The sequence below is a fragment of the Orcinus orca genome, chromosome 14, assembly GCF_937001465.1.
Source record: "Orcinus orca chromosome 14, mOrcOrc1.1, whole genome shotgun sequence".
Classification (NCBI taxonomy): Eukaryota; Metazoa; Chordata; class Mammalia; order Artiodactyla; family Delphinidae; genus Orcinus; species Orcinus orca.
The window spans coordinates 71,837,318-71,858,609 of NC_064572.1; the positions used below are offsets into that span (position 1 = coordinate 71,837,318).

Genomic DNA, 21,292 nt, shown 5'->3' on the forward strand with positions numbered 1-21,292 from the left:
GACGTGGAACAGAATTTTAAGGAGGAACCTCATAACCTTGGTGGTAAGAAAGCAGAAAACTTGTGCTGGAGACACAGAGGCCAGTCTAGTGCAGCCAAGGGGAGAAGAGGAAGGCACAAGAGAAAGGAGAGATGTGTTGAGTTATAGAAGGAAGCCCTCAAGTGGGTCCTGTAGAGGGGAGAGAGGAGATTGGGAAAGCAGATGTTAATGGAGGATCTTCATCTCAAGGTTACTGGGCTTAGCACTAGTGCCATCTGCCCTCACAGTCTTGGCTTCTGCTACGGGCTGTGTTGTCCTAAGATTACAGTTGATTCCTTACCACGGTCTTCAGGATAGCTCTGACTCCCCTTGCAGTGGGGAAGGACACCCAGGATCTGGGTCAGGTAGCATGAACACACACCCAGAGCCTGCACAATCAGGCCCATGCTGACCTCTCTGAATCCACCTCCCATCACACCACCTGCCACTGCCCACTTGACTCAGTAAGCCTTCACCACACTGGCCTTCTGTCCATCCATCCAGCACACTGATCTCTTCCTGCCACGTGGCCTTTGCACTTGCTGTTCCCTCTGCCTGGAATGTTCTTCTTTTAGTTTGGCACAGGTCTGGCTCCTTCTGACCCTTCACTTCTGATTTCAGGTGGCTCCTCTCAGAGTGGCCTTCCCTGAGCGCTCCGTCTAAAGTAGGTCTCTCTCCACCTCCCAGTTACTCTGTGACATCACATTGTTGTTCGTTACCTTGACAGTACTTACTACCTGCTGTAACTTCCTCATTTATTATCTGTTTATCCCCTCTATAAGATCTGTGAGGGCATAGACCTCCCACCCAGACCTCCCACTACTATGTCAGAATATGCCTGACATAGTAGATACTCAATTGACATTTATCGAATTGATGAATGAGCACTACTTCTCCCCAATCTGCTTTGACCATGGTAAGAAAGTGTAAAGGGTGGACCAGGCTTTGGAACGGGGTGGGGAGCTATGGACCTCCTGGAATTATGGGCAAGCTTCTATATTGCATTCTTTTCCCTGGGAAGTAGGTTGGTGGTAATCCTTAGTGTTCTTTACCAAATACTTCTGACTCTCTCTCTTCTGGGTACAGGGTAGGACTGTACTTCTTTGGCTTCTTTGAAATGAGGCATCGCCCTGGGACTTGTTTTGGCCTTTGAAATGTGAATGGAAGTGACATAGGTCACTTCTGAGCAGATGCTGTAAGTGACAACGTGTGAGTCACTGTGTGCCTTTCCTCCACCAGGATATGGTCATGGACTTTTACTTATATGTTGAGATGGGGCCTCCATCAGGCTGAGTCTCTGAATGACCATAATGGGAGAAGTCCTGCTGACCCATGCTGGACGTGTAGCAGGAACAGGAAGTAAACTTTTGTTGTGTTAAGCCACGAAGATTCTGGACTTGGTTGTTACCACAGCACAGCCTTGCCCATCCTGACTGCTAAAGAGCCTTGAGTTTTCATTGGGTTCTCTGAGGGGTCTCTTAGCCAAACAAGGTCAAGAATCACTGGCTCGGGGGTCAGCTAGAAAGGTGTGGAAGGGCAGAGAAGCTCATATTAATTACATGCCCCATTATGTGCCAGACACTTTGCTGAGTGCTCCGCATGTGTCATGGTGTTTAATCTCCAACAGCCTTGTGAGGTAGCTAGTGTGAACCCCATTTTATAGACAAAACTGAGGCTCAGAGAGTTTAGGGCATTGCTACTCAAATGGTCTGCAGACCAGTAGCATCTACATTTCTAACCAGTAGTAGAGCTTGTTAGAAATGCAGAATTTCAGGTCCCTCCCCAGTCCCATATCAAAATATCCAAATCTATGTTTTAACAATAGCTCGCTAGGTGATTTGTGTGCACATTAAAATTTGAGACGCACTGATTTGGGGGATTTGCTTGACGTTGTCTAGCTAGCTCATGGCAGATATAGATAAGGGGTCCAGGCAGCCATCGTTCAAGAGATGGGGATGGCTCTACCCTCCACACCCACGTTAGGAGGGTGGGGACCAGGATGTGCAAAACTTGGGTCAGGCACCTGGATCTCGCTCCCAGATGGTGTTCATTGGCTCCCTGGCAGGCACATCTTCAAATAGTTTGAGTGGCTTATGCTAAACAGAGCTATTTATTGATTTACAAAACCACCCAGACTGTGTCCAGGGCGTATGTTCCTTCCAGATGTGGATTACTGAGTGAACGCGGATGGTGGGCTGGGAGTGGGGTCAGACATATTGTCCATGGTGGGGAAGTCTCACTCCCAGCACATGGAATGTGACTGGAGACCCAGGATAACTCCTTGATAATGGCAGCCACATGTCTTGGGCCTCTGCATGTGGCCGAGTTGGGCCCCCTTGGCTTTGAGCTTGGTGTCTGCCTGGACCATGAAGTGCCCTGACTCCCTGGCACTGAACCCTCCAGAAGATCTCACACAGTGCCTGGGTCCGGGCTCTGCCTACAGGGGCTGAGCCTTGCTGCTCTGTTATCACGTTATAGATGAGGAAGCGACCAGCGAACTGTGCCAGGAGAAAGATTGCTGCTCCCTGGGTCCATGGCCAGGGCTGGGCATCTGGGAAAGGCAGATTTCTGTGGCCCATGGCCTCTGGCACCCTTATCAGTTGGTGGCATTCATCTCTTTGGAGCCACGATGGAGTTGCTGAGGAAATCGGAGCTCTTGGTAGAGGAGCATACTTTGGCTTCTCTTTACTGGAATTATGAGATCGTCATCAGCTCTCCTCTAGATATTTAGAGTTTCCGTGAAAAAGGGACAGTTCCCTGTCCCTTGGTTGTGATCTGGTTATCCATTCAGCTAAGTGAGAAATTTCATATTACAGAGAGATCAATTAATTCAACAAATATACATTGGGTTACCCGTTGAGTGTCAAGCGCTGGGAATACAAAAAAGCACTTTTGCCTTTGGTTAGGCTCTGGACTAGTTCAGATATAAAGAAGAAAGCAATAGGGCGGAGACAGGACTTCGCTTTGCTGTGATGTAGATGACTGAGGAGCCTGTAGAGCATTCCCTGGGCCCACATGGGAGGAGATGACAGTGCAGGGCAGGGGCTTAGAGTGCTGGCTGAGGACCTAGATGTGGGTCCCTGTTCTGGATCCACCATGGGCTCCCTCAGGACCACATCTGTTAGACACAGAGAGCAATATACCTGGCGGTGGGGAGGGAAGGAGACCATTGCCATTGATTGAGCTCTTCTTATAAGCCAAGTGTTGGACTTAGGCACAAGGATTATTGGAAGTTTGAATCAGTCGGTGCTTAGGGGATGTTGGCGGGGAGGGCATGACCATTTGAGAATCTCACGTATGAGCCGGGAATGAGTCGCCCAGGGCCCCAGAGCCAGTTGGTGGCAGAGTTGCCTCCACCTCCCAGGCCTCTGGTCTCTTTCCGCATTGACTGGGCACTTGTCCCATTTTCCCAAGCTGGGCTCAGTTTTTGTTCTGGTATGGAAATGTGGCTGCAGGGGGATGAATGTAGCAGAGAGGCGCACGCAGGACCATCGCCAGCTCCCTTCCCATAGATAAATGGAGCCTGGACCTCCATATGGCAATCAGCAGAAAAACAAATTAAAACAGAGCAGCTCTCATCTCCTTTTCCCCGCTCATCCCACTCTGACAAATTTATTTTGGAAAGCGACAGGAGGCTAATGGAATCACTTAATTTTCCTGATAATAAATTACCCCCAAGTGCGACAATTAAACGTTTCACAATAGTTTCCTTCTGCATAAGCTTCCTCACAGGCTCCTCCCACTCTGACAGCCCTAGCCCCGCCCCTGCCCCGTCCTACCCCCTCCAACCCCCCCCCCCCCCCACCCCGCTCTGCCCTGAGCTGGCCTGGCCTCTCTGGTGAGTCATTTTTATTTCCGGGCTTTGGGATCCTGACCAGGTAATAACAATAGCAGGAGGACCTGACAGGATTGTGGGAAGAAAGAAAAGAAAGTGTGATGAGAGAATCAAGCAGATCCTGTGATGCATGATTAACGTACAATTGACTGTGGGATGCGCAGCTGTTGGATGTTTTCAAGGCAACTGGCTCCATAAGACCGAGAAAATACCCAGGGCTCATACACTGCAAGGTCTGGCCTTGATGTTAGTTACAGACAGTAGGCAAGAGTCAGCCCTGCTCTCCCCCAGGCCTGGAGGATGGGGACAGGGTGTCTGGTGGCCCTTTCAGTGTCTGCACCCCCCGCAAAACATCCTGTATTCTGATGGTTTCCTCTTGTGTTACCCACGTGGCCTTGTGGGCTCCAGCCCTGGGCTCAGCTCACTTGGGATCCAAGATGGACAAGACACATGAGCCTGGCACCCAAGTGCAGTCCAGAGGGGCCTCAAATGTATGCCCATCTCTTCTAAGGACAGAGGCAGGGGAAAGCGCTGTCCTATGTTGGGGGACTTTAGAGAGGCACCCACCTCTAATTAGGAAAATGAGGAAGGCGTCGTGGATGGTGGGTGAAAGGCACGCCATGAATTGAGCCTTTAAAAAATGTCATTTATGAGGGTAGCTGAGAGGAGCTACAGATTTGCTTTCTTGCACCGTCAGCCTACATCTTTGTGTCTCAGTCCCATCACTTACAAAGAAGAGATAATAGTTCCTGTTTCGCTTGAAAATTAAATGAGATAATGTCTGCCCAGTGTACAGCACATGCTGGACCTGCTGCAAGAGCTTGAGGACAGGCAGCTGCTCTGATGCTCTTAGACAGGGTTATTCAGTCAGCTGAGTGGGTGGTGGGCAACTTGCCCTGAGCCCAAGATTTCCCTTCAGTCCTTTCTTCCGTTCTTCTGCCTGACAATCTTTACACGTTTGTACTAGAATTGCTTGTCTGGGAGGGCGTGGCCTGAGCTGCCCAGGAGGGCTGGGAGAGGGCGGACAGCTCCCCATAGCTCCTCCTCCTTGTGGAATCCATGCACCCCTGTCTCCCCCCCTCCCCCCTTCTTTCCTGCCTCCTTCTAGGATCAACCCCTTACCCTCTTGGACCAAAGCCATTCTGGGATGCTCATCCTGCCTGCCTTTGTCCAGCAAAAACAAGGTGCCTCTAGGGCTCTGCCCCAGCTCATTTGGGAATAAATTTCAGTCTGTTTCAAAAGTCCAGCTTTCAGTTAATGGAATTTAGCTGGAACCTGGGGGGGTAATCCAATAACCACAAACACGGAGGATGAAAGCTGCACTGGCCTTGTGCTTGTTCAGGAAACCTATGGAATTAACTGGGCGGGAAGACAGTGTTATTTACCCACCAAGCCCTCTGTTTGGCATGTGGCTCAGGTGAGAAACTTGAGAGGCTTGTGTGGCTGGAGCTGAGCTGTCGAATATCATAGCAGAGCATAATCAGTGCAGTTTAGGTCTGAAAAGGCCCCAGAGAGAATGCAGTCCAAGAGTCTCCTTTACAAGTGAGGGGACCCATGCTTAGAGGCTTAGAGAGGGTAGTGTTAAGCCTTCCCAGTTGGTTTTTCTTTCTGTAAGTTGAGTGCCCGATTTAAGCTTGGATTGTTCAGGCATCCACTCCAAAGATGGCAAAGATTCACTTCTTGAATAAACATGTTGAATAAACACACTGCCAGCCACAGGACTAGACCCAGGCCACATTCCCCCACCCCTGACAAGTTCCTTTGTTTCAGCAATCTTTGGATGGTTTAGATAACTGACCGGTTGCCCACTTCTTTTTTTCTTTTCTTTCTGAACTTTAATTCTCACTCTTATGTTTCTTTTTTTTTGGGGGGGGGGTACGCGGGCCTCTCACTGTTGCGGCCTTTCCTGTTGCGGAGCACAGGCTCCGGACGCGCAGGCTCAGCGGCCGTGGCTCACAGGCCCAGCTGCTTCACGGCACATGGGATCTTCCCGGACCAGGGCACGAACCCGTGTCCCCTGCATCGGCAGGTGGACTCTCAAACCACTGCGCCACCAGCGAAGCCCCCCACTCTTATGTTTTAAATTCACCAATAAAGAGTGAACCCCACCCTTAACCCCAGTAAAAGCAGAGTCCCAGGCTCCCTGACCTCACCATCCACGAGACCTGGCTGTGTGGCCCCCGGTGTGCTGCGTACCTTCTAGGACTTGTGAGTAATGAACCTTCTCTTTCAAAGTTTCCTGATGGTTATTGCTGAGGGCGTCTTGCAGTCATAATAAGCACCACAGGGGTGGTCCAGCCACAACATGGGTTCTGAAAGGGGAACCCGGGCCCAGGAGACTGCCCCCTGGCGTCTCTAGCATCACTATCATAGGCTGAGACTGGCACAAAACAGAAAGGTGCCCTTGGTTCTCTGCAATGTCCAGCGTTCTGTTCTTTCCCTTGGGGCCAGTGAACTCATGCCTTAACTGCAGCTACCTGTAGCATGTGACCTGCGCAGCCTTGATAGGAAAAGTGTTCTGTTGCTGTGTTACTGTGTGTCCCATAGCAACAAATATCTGTTGAGAGAGCAGATTTTTATTTGCTCTTTCAATTTAAACTATTGTCTCCAGAAAACCCAATGAAAATGTAAATATGATTTCTGGGAAAGGTAGCCTGTTAAGCTATTAAGTCTATATCACCAGTTTGTTGAATTAGTTCTGGCTACATAACTGGATTCTGAGGGGCCCCAGATGACCATTTGGTGACCGGATATAGAAGCTCAGAATAGGATGATAGGGTGGGTTCGTTTTCGGTTAAGGACCTGCCAGGGAGTGTCAGGCTCCAGAAGGAATGGGCTCCTTCAACCTTTTGCCAACCCTGTTGGCAGGGTTTTGGACATTCACAAGGAGGAATTGGAAAGACTATCCCTTCAGGATCCTTCCAAATGCAGGTCTCCAGAAAGGCACTGACGTTGGGACGTTTCCCCCGTTGCCAGTTTGCCAGCTATTGTACTGAAACGATTAAGGAGAAACTGAGAAGCATCCCAATCACTGCGTCACAGAAATGTATTCCATATATATTTTAAAGTGTTTAAAAAGTGTGATAAAATAGACACAGCATAAAATTTACTGTTTTAACCACATTTAAGTGTAGAATTTAGTGGTACCAAGTACATTCACAGGTTGTACAGCCATCATCTCTGTCTAGCTCCAGAACTTTTCATCATCCCAGTCAGAAATTCTGTACCCATTAAACAAAAATCCCCCATTGCCTCTTCCTCCTTAGCCCTCGTAGCCACCATTCTACTTTCTGTCTGTATGAATTTGGCTATTCTAGTTGCCTCATATAAGTAGAACCATACAAAATTTGTCCTTTTATGTCTGCCTTATTTCACTTAGCATAACGTCTTCAAGGTTCATCCATGTTGTAGCACTGTATCAGAATTTCCTTCCTTTTTAAGGCTGAGTAATATTCCATTGTATGCATATACCACATATTGTTTAACCATTCATCTTTTGATGGACATTTGGGTTGTATCCACCTTTTGGCTACCGTGAATGATGCTGCTATGAACATTGGTGTATAAGTATCTAAGTTCCTGGTTTTAATCCTTTCGGGTATATTATATCCAGAAGTGGAGTTGCTGGATTATATGGTACTTCTATGTTTAACTTTCTGAGGAACTGTCATGGTGTTTTCCACAGTGGCTGTACCATTCTAAAGTCCTACTAGCAATGTACAAGGATTCCAATTTTTCCACATGCTCACCAACACTTGTTATTTTACAATTTTTTGTTGGTTAATTGCCATATGAATGGGTGTATCCAAATATTTTTTAAGTTGCTCTTTCTTTAGTCACAAATATGAACAAGAGCCAACATACCCTTTGATTTTTAAAAATAGTGACTGTTTGACTCCAACAAATAAGCAACACACTAAGAGATGCAGCATGCATACTGACATATAGCAAGTGAAGCCAACATATAATTTAATAATGTGCACAGCATAAAACTGGGCACAAATGGTAAGTGCTTTCCGTAAGGGGAGTACTTTGTCAGATTTTATAGAGCCAAAATAAACTGGATGTTTCTCTGAATTTGTCCCCAGTATCACACTCAGTGTCTGGGGTGTGTGTGTATGTGATGGTTTTCCCTGATGCTTTCTCTTAGTCCCACCTCTAGTCCAATTGGATAAAGTACCTTTTCTTCCAAGGACTCAGTCTTTCCGTTCTGTTTTCTACTCTTCCTTCATCCTCTTGTATTGGATGCTGGTAGATGGATAGGAATACAATTCTGGGTCCTGAAGTTGAGGGTCATGAAAGAAGTTGAGCAAAGCCACAGAGCCAACTTCATACCCTACAGATGTCCATGGTCCACCCCATCGGGCCTATGCTAGATACCTTCTGATGTATTGATTTTGTGGCATCCCCGCAACAAGGCAAGGGAAATCATCCCTGTTTTACAGATAAGGACACTGTTTCCCAGAGAGGCAAGTGATTTGTCCAAAGTCACCCAACTGCTAAGCGGCAGGGCTAAAACTTAAACCTGGGTCTTCTGACCGAATGCTTTTCTTCCTTGCAACACCACCTCTTCCTTCATAACTGAGGTGGTTGAACCAGAGGTGTGTGGACAGTTGACTTCCAAGCTGGCACTGTGGGAGAGCTGCTTTACACCATGATTACTCATCATAATGCAAGTATTTACCAGGGTGCCTACTGCATATGCTGCCCCTGTGAACACAGGCTTCCATGTGCCTCTGCAAGAGCAATAAATCAACCTTTGAACAGTCCTTGTGCTTTTGCCATCTCATAGCAGATTGGCTGTATGAGGAAGGTAGTTATATCTGAGACCTCTAAGAAAGCCTTTCGATTGACACTGGTTATTTATGAGAACAATGCAAGAAAATCCTCCTTCGCGGGTCCTAAGTTTTCTCAGTTACACGGGCTGCGTTGCTGGGATCTTAATGAGCTTGAGGAGGAGGATGACGAGGATGAGGGAGCTACTATTTATTGAGACCAGACAAAATTCTGGTTTGCTGGAGTGATTTTTTTCACTAACATTGAAAGTTATTTATTGATTTATTTACTCGGTACTTGACATGGGCAGGTACTAGGGATACAAAGATGGAAGATGACCAGGACATGACTCCAACCTTGAGCAGTTCACTATCCACGACTAACAGTGGAGACAGACACATAAACCTTTAATTAACACACGACGTAAGAAGTGCTGCAGTAGAGAGGTATTCAAAAGGACCGTGGTTACAGGGCTGCAGTAACAATGACCTCTCGCCACAGAAATCATTGAAGGCTCTACTAAGCAGGGGACATTAGAGTTGGGTATGAGTAGAAGCTTGCAATACGCAGGAATGGAAGGTTAGTGTGTGAGGTGATAAGACTGGTAATTTGGCCTGAGGCAGCTTGATAGGATTCGTGTAGGGCATGCTCAGGCGTTGGACTTTTACCTATTGGCATTAAGGACTTATTGAAGGAAGGATTTTAAATGAGCTACTAAAGGCACAGGGCTCCCTTCTGCCTCTTGTGCTCTAACAAATCTTTCCCAGGTTGCCAGGACAACTGGTAAACCCAATGTCTCTGAACATGTGCGCATCGTAAGCATTCTATAAACCACAAAATGATTTCCAAATTACCTACAAGCTACTTTTGGATTTTTTAAAAAAATTTCTGAGGGATCTTTCAAGTTTGGTGGTTTCAAAACTCTTTCCAGCCCTTCACCTCAAAAGTCTCGCTGTCAAGTAGATTATGCCTTTCTCGTCAGGCTGTTTTTAGGGATTAATGAGCTCATTGCCATAATGTGCTTGGCACACAGAACTGCAATAGCTGGGATTTCATTGAGCTAACTTGCAATTTCACAGATGAGGAAACTCAGCCATGAGGATGATGAATGCCCTGAACAACGTCTCACAGCTTGTCATCTGGAGCCAGGATTTAAACCCCATATGCCAGACTGCAGGATCCTGTTCTTAACCATGACACCATTCTCCCCCCAGTAAAAATCCCTAAGTACGGCTTAGTAATTCACAATCTGCAGGAAGAGTCTTAAAGTTTACCAGAAAACACTGAATAGTGGAGAGAAAAGGAATATGGAGTTAGATCACAGGTTTAAATCCTGACGTCACAAATTTTGAGTAATTAGACCTTAGGCAAGTCACTATACCTCTCTTTGCCTTAATTTTTCCATTTCTAACATGAAGTTAGGACTTACCTTGAGGTATTATTGTAATTAGAGACAGTATACATAGAACACGCAGAATGGACCTGGTTCATAGAAGATGCATAGTACATGAAGGCGATTACTACTACTAATGATGACAGTAATGCAATTATAATGAGTTTCTTTCATAGAGATCTTTTCCTAACCTCAGACTACAGAATATTAGGTAGGTAAGTGTTTAATAATGGTTGTTGGAAATGATGGTAAAACCATTCTATTTCACAGGGAATCAGAGCACAGGAAACCCAAGCCAAGGCACACCACGGCCATGTACTTGGTTTTATGCTGTATGCAAAGCATAAAGGAGCAGGAGGTGGTGGCCTTTCCTCTCTGTATGAGATGATAATCTCCCTCACAACAGCTGTCCCCCCACCCACCCCTCTACTACCCTTACATGCTTGTTTCAGAAATGTGGGAGAGAAGGAAAAGAAAGTGCTCTGTGGTGAGAGTGTGGATTGGTTCAGCCACAGTGCAAAACAGTATGGACATTTCTCAGAAAACTAAAAATAGAACTACCATGTGACCCAGCAATTCCAGTCCTGGGTATATAACTGAAAAACACCAAAACCCTAATTTGAAAAGATACATGCACCCCAAAATTCATAGCAGCATTATTTACAATTGCCAAGATATGGAAGCAACCTAAGTGTCCATCAACAGATGAATGGCTAAAGAAGATGCGATATATGTATACAATGGATTACTAATCAGCCATGACAAAGAATGATATCTTGCCATCTGCAGCAACATGGATGGACTTGGAGGGTCTTATGCTAGGTGAAATAAGTCACACAGAGAAAGATAGATACTGTACATTATCTCTTATATGTGGGATCTAAAAAATACAACAAACTAGTAAATATAATAAAAAAGATACAGACTAACAGATATAGAGAACAGATCAGTGGTTACTGGTGGGGAGGGAGGGAGGGGGGAGGGACAACATAGAGGTGGGGGAGTGAGACGTACAAACTAGTAAGAATAAAATAAGCTGCAAGGATATATTGTACAACACAGGAAATATTGTCAATATTTTATAATAACTATAACCTTAAAAAATTGTGAATCACTCTATTGTACAACTGTAACTTGTATAATATTGTACATCAACTATAATTCAATAAAAGAAAAAGAAAGTGCTGGGTAAGCACTTGAGAGTGGGCATATTTTCCACTAACGAAAGCTGGGGAGACATCAAGAGGAGGGGCTTTAGCCAGACCCGGAAGGACAGGAAGGACAGGTGGAGATGCTGGGGAGCAGAGACCCGTTGGGCAGGCAGGGGGCGTGGGAGGATCGGGGGAGGACAGCAAGTGGGCGCCCTTTGCATCTTCACTGGAGACTGTGGCACCTAGGGAGAGGGAAGCAAGTGGCCCCGAAGAGTCCTGGAGGGCAATGAAGAGAGACAAGGGGCTGTGATGAGGCCACATGGCTGTGAGTCATGGAGATGAGTAATGAGGGCATCAGTGTGGAGCCAGCTCAGGGGTTTTCAGGATAAACACACAGAGGTGCTTCACGGAGGCTGACAGAACCTTCCCCTAATGCATCCAGGGGATCCTAAGTGCTTTAGTATATTCTCTGATGAATAATTTCTCCAACTCTAACCACGTTAGGGACACACGCGGCCACGGCTCAGTGTTCTGTCTGTCAGATGTCGTTGCCATTTAAGTGAGTGATGCAGAATGGGTCGCCCACAGTGCCTGGGTCTGTGGAGGAAGCAGGCAGCCCGGAGAGCTGGCCTCAGAGGTTTTATTTCTTCGGCTTTGTAATCAGATTTGAGGCAGAATGTTTTTCTGTGCTTCCTCCATATAATCTCTCTGTTTTGATTCCATCTCCCCTCCTCTGCCATTCTGCTCCCTATTGGTCTTGAGGGTTGACATGGTAAATTGCTGTGTCTCTCGTCCTTCCAGACCCACTGCCCAGGCAGGATTAGAGAGGGGAAATGACCCCACAGTGGGCCGTCCGCAATTCTGTGTCCGTGGGGAGGGGAGGAGGGAAGAGAAAGCGTGCTTATCAAATTTCCCAAAGGTTCAGAGCCAGAAAGCTAAAGTGTCCATGGCAGCATGGGGTCGAAAGGCCCCTAACAGGCTGGAAGTCAGAAATGAATGAAATTCTGCTGGGATAGATGCAAAAGATGGCATTTAGTTCCCAGAAGTCAACTACATAAGATCAGGGGGAAATTCCCTGGACTTTATTTTTTGTGAAAGACTTAACATGGACTAATTGTGTGATAGAGCTTCTTAAAACACTGAATGTAATCTTAGGTTAAATACAAAATTTTACGATTAGAAAAGAAACTAGTATTCGTTCCCCCCCAGAATTAGAAAATTACAGAGGGCAGAGAGAGAGATGGTAGTGGTGCATAATTACCCTTAATTCTCACAATTATCTGTTAACCCATTGAGTTATAACCTATTTTTTTCCCCTAGACAAATACACACACACACACGTGTATATATAAATAAATAGTTTTTGAAAGAATATAGTTTAGAAAACTGGCTTAATAGCTCACTATTATAAACAACTTTCAGTTATATATTTTTCTGCAACACCATTTTCATTTTCTTTTTAAAAAAAATTTATTTTAAAGTATAGTTGATTTACAATGTTGTGTTCATTTCTGCTGTACAGCAAAGTGATTCAGTTATACATATATATACATTCTTTTTCATATTCTTTTCCATTATGGTTTATCACAGGATATTGAATATAGTTCCCTGTGGTATACAGTAGGACCTTGTTGTTTATCCATCCTATCTATAATAGTTGCAACACCATTTTCAGGTATTGCAAGCATTCTAAGGATTTACCAAAATTTATTTACAAAATTTTATTTTGTACATTTTTCCTCTCAATTTTTCTCTAATACATTAAATGCTGGAATGAACAGCCTTGGACATAAATTTTTGTGCACACTCTTGAGTATTTCTTTAATATAAAGTCCTAGAAGTGGAAGTTCTAGGATTTAAAGGATTATGAACATTTTAAAGGGTCTTATTTTGTTGTTTTTGATGCATATGACCAAACTGTTCCCTAGCTGTGCCACTAATGTACCTGTGTTTCCCCACATTCTCCCTAGTACTGGGTATTATGAGTTTAAAATAACTTGCCAGATTGATAAGTGAAATGTGGTATCTTATTTTAATTTGTTTGTTTTGGATTATTAGTGAGGTTAAATATTTTTTCTTTCATATTTGGCATTTTTAATCTCTTTTTACAAATGCCTATTTGTGTTTTTGCCCATTTTTTTTCTGTCGGTATTATCTTTTGTTTACTGACTTTAAACGTTTTTAATGTTAAGTCTATTAGCTCTTTATCTGCCATCCAGGTTGCAAATATTTATTTTCAGTTTGCTTCTTGCCTTTGAGTTAGTGTATGCATATTTCAAATTTTTATATTGTCCAATCCATAAAAATTTTATTTTTTAATCCATCAAAGATTTTATTCAATTTTTCCTTTTGTGTCATATCTAGAAAAATCTCTCCTAACCTAAGATTATATGTTCACCTGTATATTTTTCCCAATGCCTTTTAGGTTTTGTTTTTACACTTAAATCCTCATAATTTAATTACAATGCAGTTTAAACTAATATCCAAATCAAAGGATTTAAGTTATCAGGAGGAAGATTTTGATTCACTATGTGAGTGAAATTTCTAATGATTTAAAAGCGGACAAAAAGAGAAGAGATTGACAACTGCGGAAATAAGCTAATCTCATAGCTTGACCTTCTACCGGGTTTTTTTTTTTTTAACATCTTTATTGGGGTATAATTGCTTTACAATGGTGTGTTAGTTTCTGCTTTATAACAAAATGAATCAGTTATACATATACATATGTTCCCATATCTCTTCCCTCTTGCGTCTCCCTCCCTCCCACCCTCCCTATCCCACCCCTCCAGGCGGTCACAAAGCACCGAGCTGGTATCCCTGTGCTATGCGGCTGCTTCCCACTAGCTATCTACCTTACGTTTGGTAGTGTATATATGTACACTTCTACCGGGTTTTAAGAATTGCCCGGCATTCTCTAAGTGCTCAATTAACATTTGCTGAAAGAACGATGGTACGAGAGAGCTTCGTGGCGCCTTTCAACGCTGCTTCTCTGACATGGTTTGGTTTCCAGCTCACGCCATCTCCACAGATCCTTCCAGAATTGGAGATTGTGCCTCTCAGGGGTGAAGCAGACAAGAGGACAGGATGACACGGAGAGAGCTAATTCCAGGGCGTCTCCTTTTCAAATTTCCACCTCCACATGTTGAGTAAAGATTTGAGGGTTCATCTCTGTTTGTTGGTCACTAAGATGGGAGTGAAATAAGTAGGCGAGCCAGTCCTTAGTCAAAGGGATTTACAAGCAGATTGAGCAGGTGAAGCAGGTACCTGTGAGGACGGAAGGAAAAGCACGTGTACCGTCAAGGAAGAGGGCTGTAGGAAAGAAGGGGTGGGCGGGGTGCTGCTGCAGGGTCTTGAAAACAGCCAAGATGCATTTTATGAGTTGTGTCCAGAGGTTGCTCCAAGTGGTTCTCTCCTGAATGACTCTTCTAAGAAGCTCTCTGTTCAGAAAACTGAAGAAATCACAAGAGGTAAGAGTTTCTTTTCTACTTTTTCAAACGACTCTGTGACTCAGGGGAGAAGAAAATGTACATGCTTTTTAAAATGATAAGTGAAGCATGACTACACATAATGTCTATACACGCACCTGCATACAAAACCCGTGTGTGTGTACATGTGCGTGTATACCTGTCTGATGCTTGATTTATTGTTATATTTTTTCTCAATAAAGATACTGTACATTCTAGATTATACCAGCCCAGGGTAAAAGTAGGGTCTTGATGATAGTGACAAATAAGAATTTCTGTCTCTACCTCATGTGTTCTGTGGAGACGCCAGCATCCCTTAAAGGACTCATGAACACGTCTGCCCGCCTCCTGGTAACCCAAGGCACCTGCCGTCTCTGCCACTCTGGTTTTCCCATCTCAGGGATGCCAAGAGTGGCGGCTCTGCCTCCTGTCTTCTGGCTGCCCCTGCTGAGCCGTCTGTGCCCGGCTGACCAACACCAAGAGGCAGAGGATGATGTCTGCATCCAGGGGCTGCCTTCGGTAGCCCCTGAGTCTGCCCAGGGTTCCAGCAGTTTTCATTTTAATGGCTCTGTAATTTTACCTTCCGTGACCAAGATTCACGTGAATCTTTGGGGATTGGGCAGGGGGATGATTTGATGGGCGGCTGTATGGGAAGCCCCTTGCCATCCTGACACTGGTTTATTCTGTTTGGAGAGGATGTGGGCAACTCTGCACCTCTTCTCCTTTCCTGGACTCCTTGTTCCTTCAGGCAAAGTCTTCTTGCCCTGATGTGACTGAAGTCTAGGATGAACACAGTTTATCGGACACGCTGACCCACTGAGGACTCACATGATGGGTTTCCAAACGGGCTCCAAAGCCAGCTGCTTTGGTTCGTATCATTTATTAGCTGGGTGATCCCAGTCACATGGCTTCACCTCTTTGGGCCTTGTTACTCATCTGTAAAGTGGAGATAATAGTACCTACATCATAGTATTGCTATAGAGATTCTCTGAGTTAATATAAATGAAATGGTTAAAAAAAGTGCTAGATAGATGCTAAGTACCTAGGTCAAAAAACAACAACTGTTATTTTAACTTCAGGCTCATTCTCCTGTTTTTTAGATTTTGCTTGATTGGAAAGTTCTAATCGACATGGACTCCTCGTGGACTTCAAAGGGTTGAAAGATGAAAACAGAGGGAAGCCACTCAAACAGTGCTGGTCATCACATCTACCCAGGTTCGGGGCTACTTTTGAGGACCAGTGGCTTGGCTAGACCAACTTTCCTTCTTGCTTTCCTGTGTCCTTCCTTAAATATTTTTTGGACAGAACAGACTTGTTTCCTGTTCTCACTGAGCTCCAGTTCTTATAGAGAAGGAATAAAAGGAGAGAAAATAATTGGGAGAATGGGAGAGAAAAGAGATTCATAGGGTGGGCAGTGGTGTTGGGCATACATACTGTCCTTGTCATCTCTAGTGTGACCTTAATTGCTTAGCTATTTAGAACCCAAGATCTTTACAAGGGGGTTACTCTCTACCTATCTTATGGGGTGGGGGTGAGGATTAAAGGAGAGAAATTATATGGTAGCTACTCAATAAATATTAATTTCTTACCTCCCTCCTGTCCTTACCCTAACAAGATAAAGCCAGGGTCATAAGTTGCCTGCCCATGACATAGACCTTGGAAGAATTCAGAAGCCTTCAAAAGATTATTTTAAAAGAGTTTATCTAGCAACACTCATTCCGTAATGATTTCCCTTAACAGATTTTTTTTTTTTTTTTTTTTTTGTCTTTTAAAGCAGGGGGCTCGTCTGAAGCAGGTACAGGTGAAATCTGCCAATGGTAGCTGGATCCAAAGATGGCAGTTCCCTCACTTGGAAACTGACTTCTTCTGACCGCTGGTGTTGTGAAATGATGTTGGCAATTGACACATTTTGTCACTTTCCATCTGCTCCTTCCTCTCCCCACCTTCGTTGGTATTTTTGGAAGAATGGTTAAGTACATCAACCTTCAAAAAAAAAAAGTAATTATTAAATCTTTCTTGTCATCAAGATGTAGTGGGGTTGTGTGTCATGCATAACTCTTGGCAGTGTCTAAATCTGGATTTTAGAAACAAGATGAATTTTTTCCTTGGCCCTTTTTTTCCTTTTAAAAAAGTTCAGCTTCTGCAGGAGCCTGATGGTTACCTTTCAGAGCTTGTCTTGATTTGATCGGTAGCAAAATGACTTTCCCATTTTGAACAGCTCTGCCGAGGTCCACCAAACCACACAGAGCTGGGTGGTGGCTACAATGAACTTTGCCACTTACAAAAAACAGTTTTTTGTTTTATTAACCTTTTATGTCTGGAGCCTGAAATATGGAGCTTCAGCAATATGCTCACGTGAGCCTACTGGCTGGTTGGGCTGCTGGATGAATGAAATGGTGCTTAAGGGGGTTACTATGGAGAAGTAACTACCGCCATTTTTGAATAAGCTCACCCTGTGCGAGCAACTGGAGAAGTACTTTAGGTGCCTTATTTCCACTGAGACCCTCCAAAACCACAGCTAGTATTTATCGAGTGCTCACTGTGCATCAAGTTGTGCTCAGTGATTTTATAGCATCTCATTTGACCTTCATATCTTCCTAGGAAGTGTAATTACCTAGTGAGGATGCAAGTCAGAGTAACTTGACTCAGCTCTCTTCAATTTCCAAGCTAGTTTTATTGGATGATGAAACTGAAAGAAAAAAAAAAGTCTTTGGGATAAATCTGGATAGCTTTAGGCCTGGCTGTATCCAGGTGCTCAAATGATATGATCAGACCTCTCTCTCCTCATACTGCTTTGCCTTCCTTTATATTGACTTTGTTCTCAGAAGAAACTCTCTATGAGAGTGGCTCTGGCTTATATCCTCCCAGCATAGAGGCCCAAATAGAAAGAAAGTGCTTTAGCTTAGTGGCTCCAGCAGTCACTCTGAGTGTACTAGATTTGGTTGCATGCTCCAAAGGTAGTCTTCAAACCTGAACCAGGGACGTAGACTAGATTGAGTGGCCAGAGCTGGGTCATGTGCTTATACTGGGTCCTTTGAGGGGAGGAGTAAGGTCCACCCCATCCATAGCATATGAAGTGAGACTGGGAAGGGATGGTATTCCCAAAGAAAACTGGGGCCCTTTAATCCAAAGAAGACAAACTTTCAGGCATCCACCACAGTTCTATTATTGGGCCCATTTCATAGACGAAGAGACTGAGGGTCAGAGAATTTGAGTAATTTAAGATCTCTCCACTGGGAAGTGCCGGAACTGGAATTTGAACCCTCAGTCCGTCTTCCTTCCATTATTTGGCCTATTTTGGGCCTGACCAAATATATTACAGTCCCTGACTCAGGAGCACCTCTTGCGTCTTTCCGCGGGCTTGGCTTCCTACAGGTTAGTGATGAGCAATTAGAGCCAGTTGTCAAACAAGAAGTAATCCAGTTACGTAGGTGGAAGATTAGAAAAAAGCTCTGCTGTGTGCTGTGAATCTGATTCCTGTACATGACGAATCTGCCCCCAAAGAACCTTGGCAGAGCGGACAGGCACAGAGCGAGTTCCTTGGGAAGCAGGGAAGGTGCATGAACTTGCCACCCTAATATGTCACTAGGGAGCCTTCTGCTGGGCTCTGTTCTCGGGTGCATAGGAAACATGAGGCAGGTGGGCTGATTCTGCTGTCCTCGCGGTTGGGGTTGGCAACTCCCTGCAGTTGAACCAGGACCACTTGCTCCGGACACTGAGCGATCACCGGGAAGGAGATCTGTGGGCTCCCAGACCACCCTTCCACAACCTGCAGTGTTGTATCTGCAAGTGTTGGATGGGAACTTCTGGTTGCACAGGAGAGGATTCAGATGGGATATACACAGCGGTAGCATTAAATTCCAGAGAGCACATGGTGAGAAGTGTATTCCGTCCCCTGTTCTCTATCAGTCCTTCTGGTCAGCATCTCCCCAAGACTTTGTCCATGATGGAAGCACATCCCAGCACCAAATCACCACTCTCTCATTTTCCTCCTAACACTAGCAGGATGGGCCTCACGCTCAGAGCCTTTGGCAGGCGGTAGCATCCAGATGGAATTCCATGACACTGCTTTTGTTTTTATTGTATTTATGGTTTCCTTCCATTATGGCAGGTGGCACTGGTTTTCTACTTACGATAGGCACATACATTTTGTGCACAAAATACATTTCTTTTAGTAAAATAAGGTGAGTGGGTTGAAAGAAAACCTTCTTAATTAGATGTGTCATATGCATCAGTCAGGGTTCAACCAAATAAACAGAGGCAGGAGGAGATATGTATGGGGATTTATTGCAAGGGGCTCACATAGGTGTGGGTCTGGCTAGGTGAGCTTGAAATCCATAGGTGGGTGGTCAGGGAGGGCAGGCTGGGCTGAACCTGCTTCCACAGGGGGAATTCCTTCTGCTTCTGGGAAACCTCAGCTCTCAAGGTGTCTGAACTAATTGAATCGATCCATCCAGATCATCTGGGATCATCTCCCTTACTTAAAGTCAACTGATTACGGACTTTAATCCTATCTACAGATGCTTTCACCTAGACTAGTGTTTGATTGAGTAACTGGGGCTGTTGCTTTGCCAGGTTAACACACAGGAGTTCCCACTAGATAGCGGCACAGGTGACACAGCTTAGCGGAGGTTGTGAAGGAGGTAAGTCAGTGATGGGCAGTTACTACCTGAACTAAGCAGGTGGGGCAAATGGCTAGGATATTTAAGTCCTGATGAGGGAGCTGGGCGTTCAAGCCGGAAGTGAGGCTTTCTGGGCTTGGAGATGGTATTTTAGCCGTGTGGGTGCTGGCAGGAGCCTCGGGAAGTGGCGCAGGGAGAGCAGAGCACAGCAGCCTGCCTTTTGGACCACCTTCTCTTAGGCACATTTTCTATGGGACCAGCTCCTGTCTGCCTCTCTTTTCCTAATTTCGTCTGTTCAGCTTAAGAGAGGTAAGTTTGGTCTTTTATTTTTTTTAACATCTTTTCTGGAGTATAATTGCTTTATAATGGTGTGTTAGTTTCTGCTTTATAACAAAGTGAATCAGCCATATGCATACATGTCCTGCCTCTTCCGTCTCCCTCCCACCCTCCCTATCCCACCCTCCCTATCCCACCCCTCTAGGTGGTCACACAGCACCGAGCCGATCTCCCTGAGCTATGCGGCTGCTTCCCACTAGCTCTCTATTTGACACTTGGTAGTGTATATATGTCCATGCCTCTCTCTCACGTGGGTTTCTTCTCAGAAAAAGTCTGCAGGCCCGGTGTGGGGCTGCTGAGGGCCCCCTGAGAGGCAGCGTCGGCTGGAGAGCTGCGCCGGAGCCTCCGCCTCTCTCCGGGGACCAGGCTGCGTCCCCAGGCCGGGCAGCGCACAGGGAGCCACCAGACAGCGGCTCCCAGGCACCGAGGTCAGAGTCGGGGACAGCGCTCCGAGGTAGTCGGTCCTCTCTGGGCAGCTGTAGGCGTCCGATGGCCGGCCAGGCAGAGTCCACGTGACTCCGGGGGCCACGGGTAGGAGCGCGGCAGCCGCCAGGCCGCCGTCCCGCTCCTGAGGGTGGGGGATGAGCATCGTGTGCTCGGGCAGGAGCCGCGCGGCCCCTGTCGGGGAGATGCAGAGCGCCCTGCAGAGAAAGCCAGCCCTGCAGAGAAAGCCAGCCGGAGCTCTTCCCCGGAGCCTCCACTGCCTGCGCTCGCGGGTCCTCGTGCCCACCTACGCGTATAGCCTGCACCACGAGCTCCAGCTGGGGGTGGTGATGCGCAAGCGCTTCTGCGCCGGCCAGGAGGCCGCGGTCGTGGACTGTGTGGCCGGCTACGCTCTGTGCTTGGACGAGACCGCCAGGGACATGCAGGAAGAGTGCAAGAAGAAGGGGCTGCTTGCGACTCAGGCCAAGAGCTCCACGGCCTCCTGCCCTGTCAGAGTGTTGGTGCCCAAAGAGAAGATTGCTGACCCTCAAAGCCTGAAGCTCTGGCTCAAAGTCAATGGCTAACTCAGGCAGGCGGGTGAAATATCCTTCATGATTTTTTTCCATCCTCCTATACCATCAGCTACGTTTCGAAGATAATGAACTTGAAGAAGGAGATATTATCTTGACCGGGATGCCAAAGGGAGTGGGACCTGTTAAAGAGAACAATGAGATCCAGGCTGGTATACAGGGGGTCGTCAGTATGAGATTTAAGGTGGAAAGGCCAGAATATTGAGTCTATACAAAGCACCCTAACTTCTTAACAGAAGTTTCAGGGGAAAAGGGACCAAGACAAAAGCAAGAAAAGGTTATTTAATTAAATGTGATAATCCTTTAATAAGAAACCACTCTTTAAAAATGACTGGACTGCCATGCCTCAACTCAAGGAAAAACCTGATCTAGAAGAGCTGGGCCGGAAATGGAAATGAGAAACACTGTCTTCTAGGAATCAACGAACCAAATGTTCAGAAGACTTACTTTCCTTTCCTAGAGCTGGACTGGATAAGACTTTTCACTGAGTCATTCTGGGACCAGGTGTTCAAGACTTAAAATCTGCAAAGAAAGCAGAAAAGCACGTTTCATCAGTGTTTCCCAAATTTCCTTGATCATTAAAATCACCTGGAAGTATTTGTAAAATTAAAATTTCCAAATTACTGGCCCATCCCAGGCCCCATGTATTAGTTAATGGAATTAATCTCTAGCACTCCAAGTGAT

At 45.6% G+C, this 21,292-nt stretch overlaps 1 protein-coding gene and 1 long non-coding RNA gene across 2 annotated transcripts; both read left to right on the plus strand.

The window, feature by feature from the left end:
* Window positions 1-797: 797 nt before the first annotated feature.
* LOC125961014 (uncharacterized) lies at window positions 798-16,719 on the plus strand. The gene is made up of 3 exons (XR_007471310.1): window positions 798-934; window positions 15,738-15,852; window positions 16,415-16,719. It is a non-coding gene; the product is annotated as an uncharacterized LOC125961014 (long non-coding RNA).
* A 3,184-nt stretch (window positions 16,720-19,903) lies between these two features.
* On the plus strand, window positions 19,904-20,722 carry LOC101272418 (acylpyruvase FAHD1, mitochondrial-like). Its single transcript, XM_049697074.1, has one exon. The coding sequence runs from the start codon at window positions 20,177-20,179 to the stop codon at window positions 20,600-20,602; it is 426 nt and encodes a 141-aa protein (XP_049553031.1). The 5' UTR covers window positions 19,904-20,176; the 3' UTR covers window positions 20,603-20,722.
* The last annotated feature ends 570 nt before the right edge of the window (window positions 20,723-21,292 follow it).

What these genes read in the sequence shown, in the direction of transcription:
- LOC101272418 (XM_049697074.1), top strand. Translation starts at nt 20,177, where the DNA reads ATGAGCATCGTGTGCTCGGGCAGGAGCCGCGCGGCCCCTGTCGGGGAG.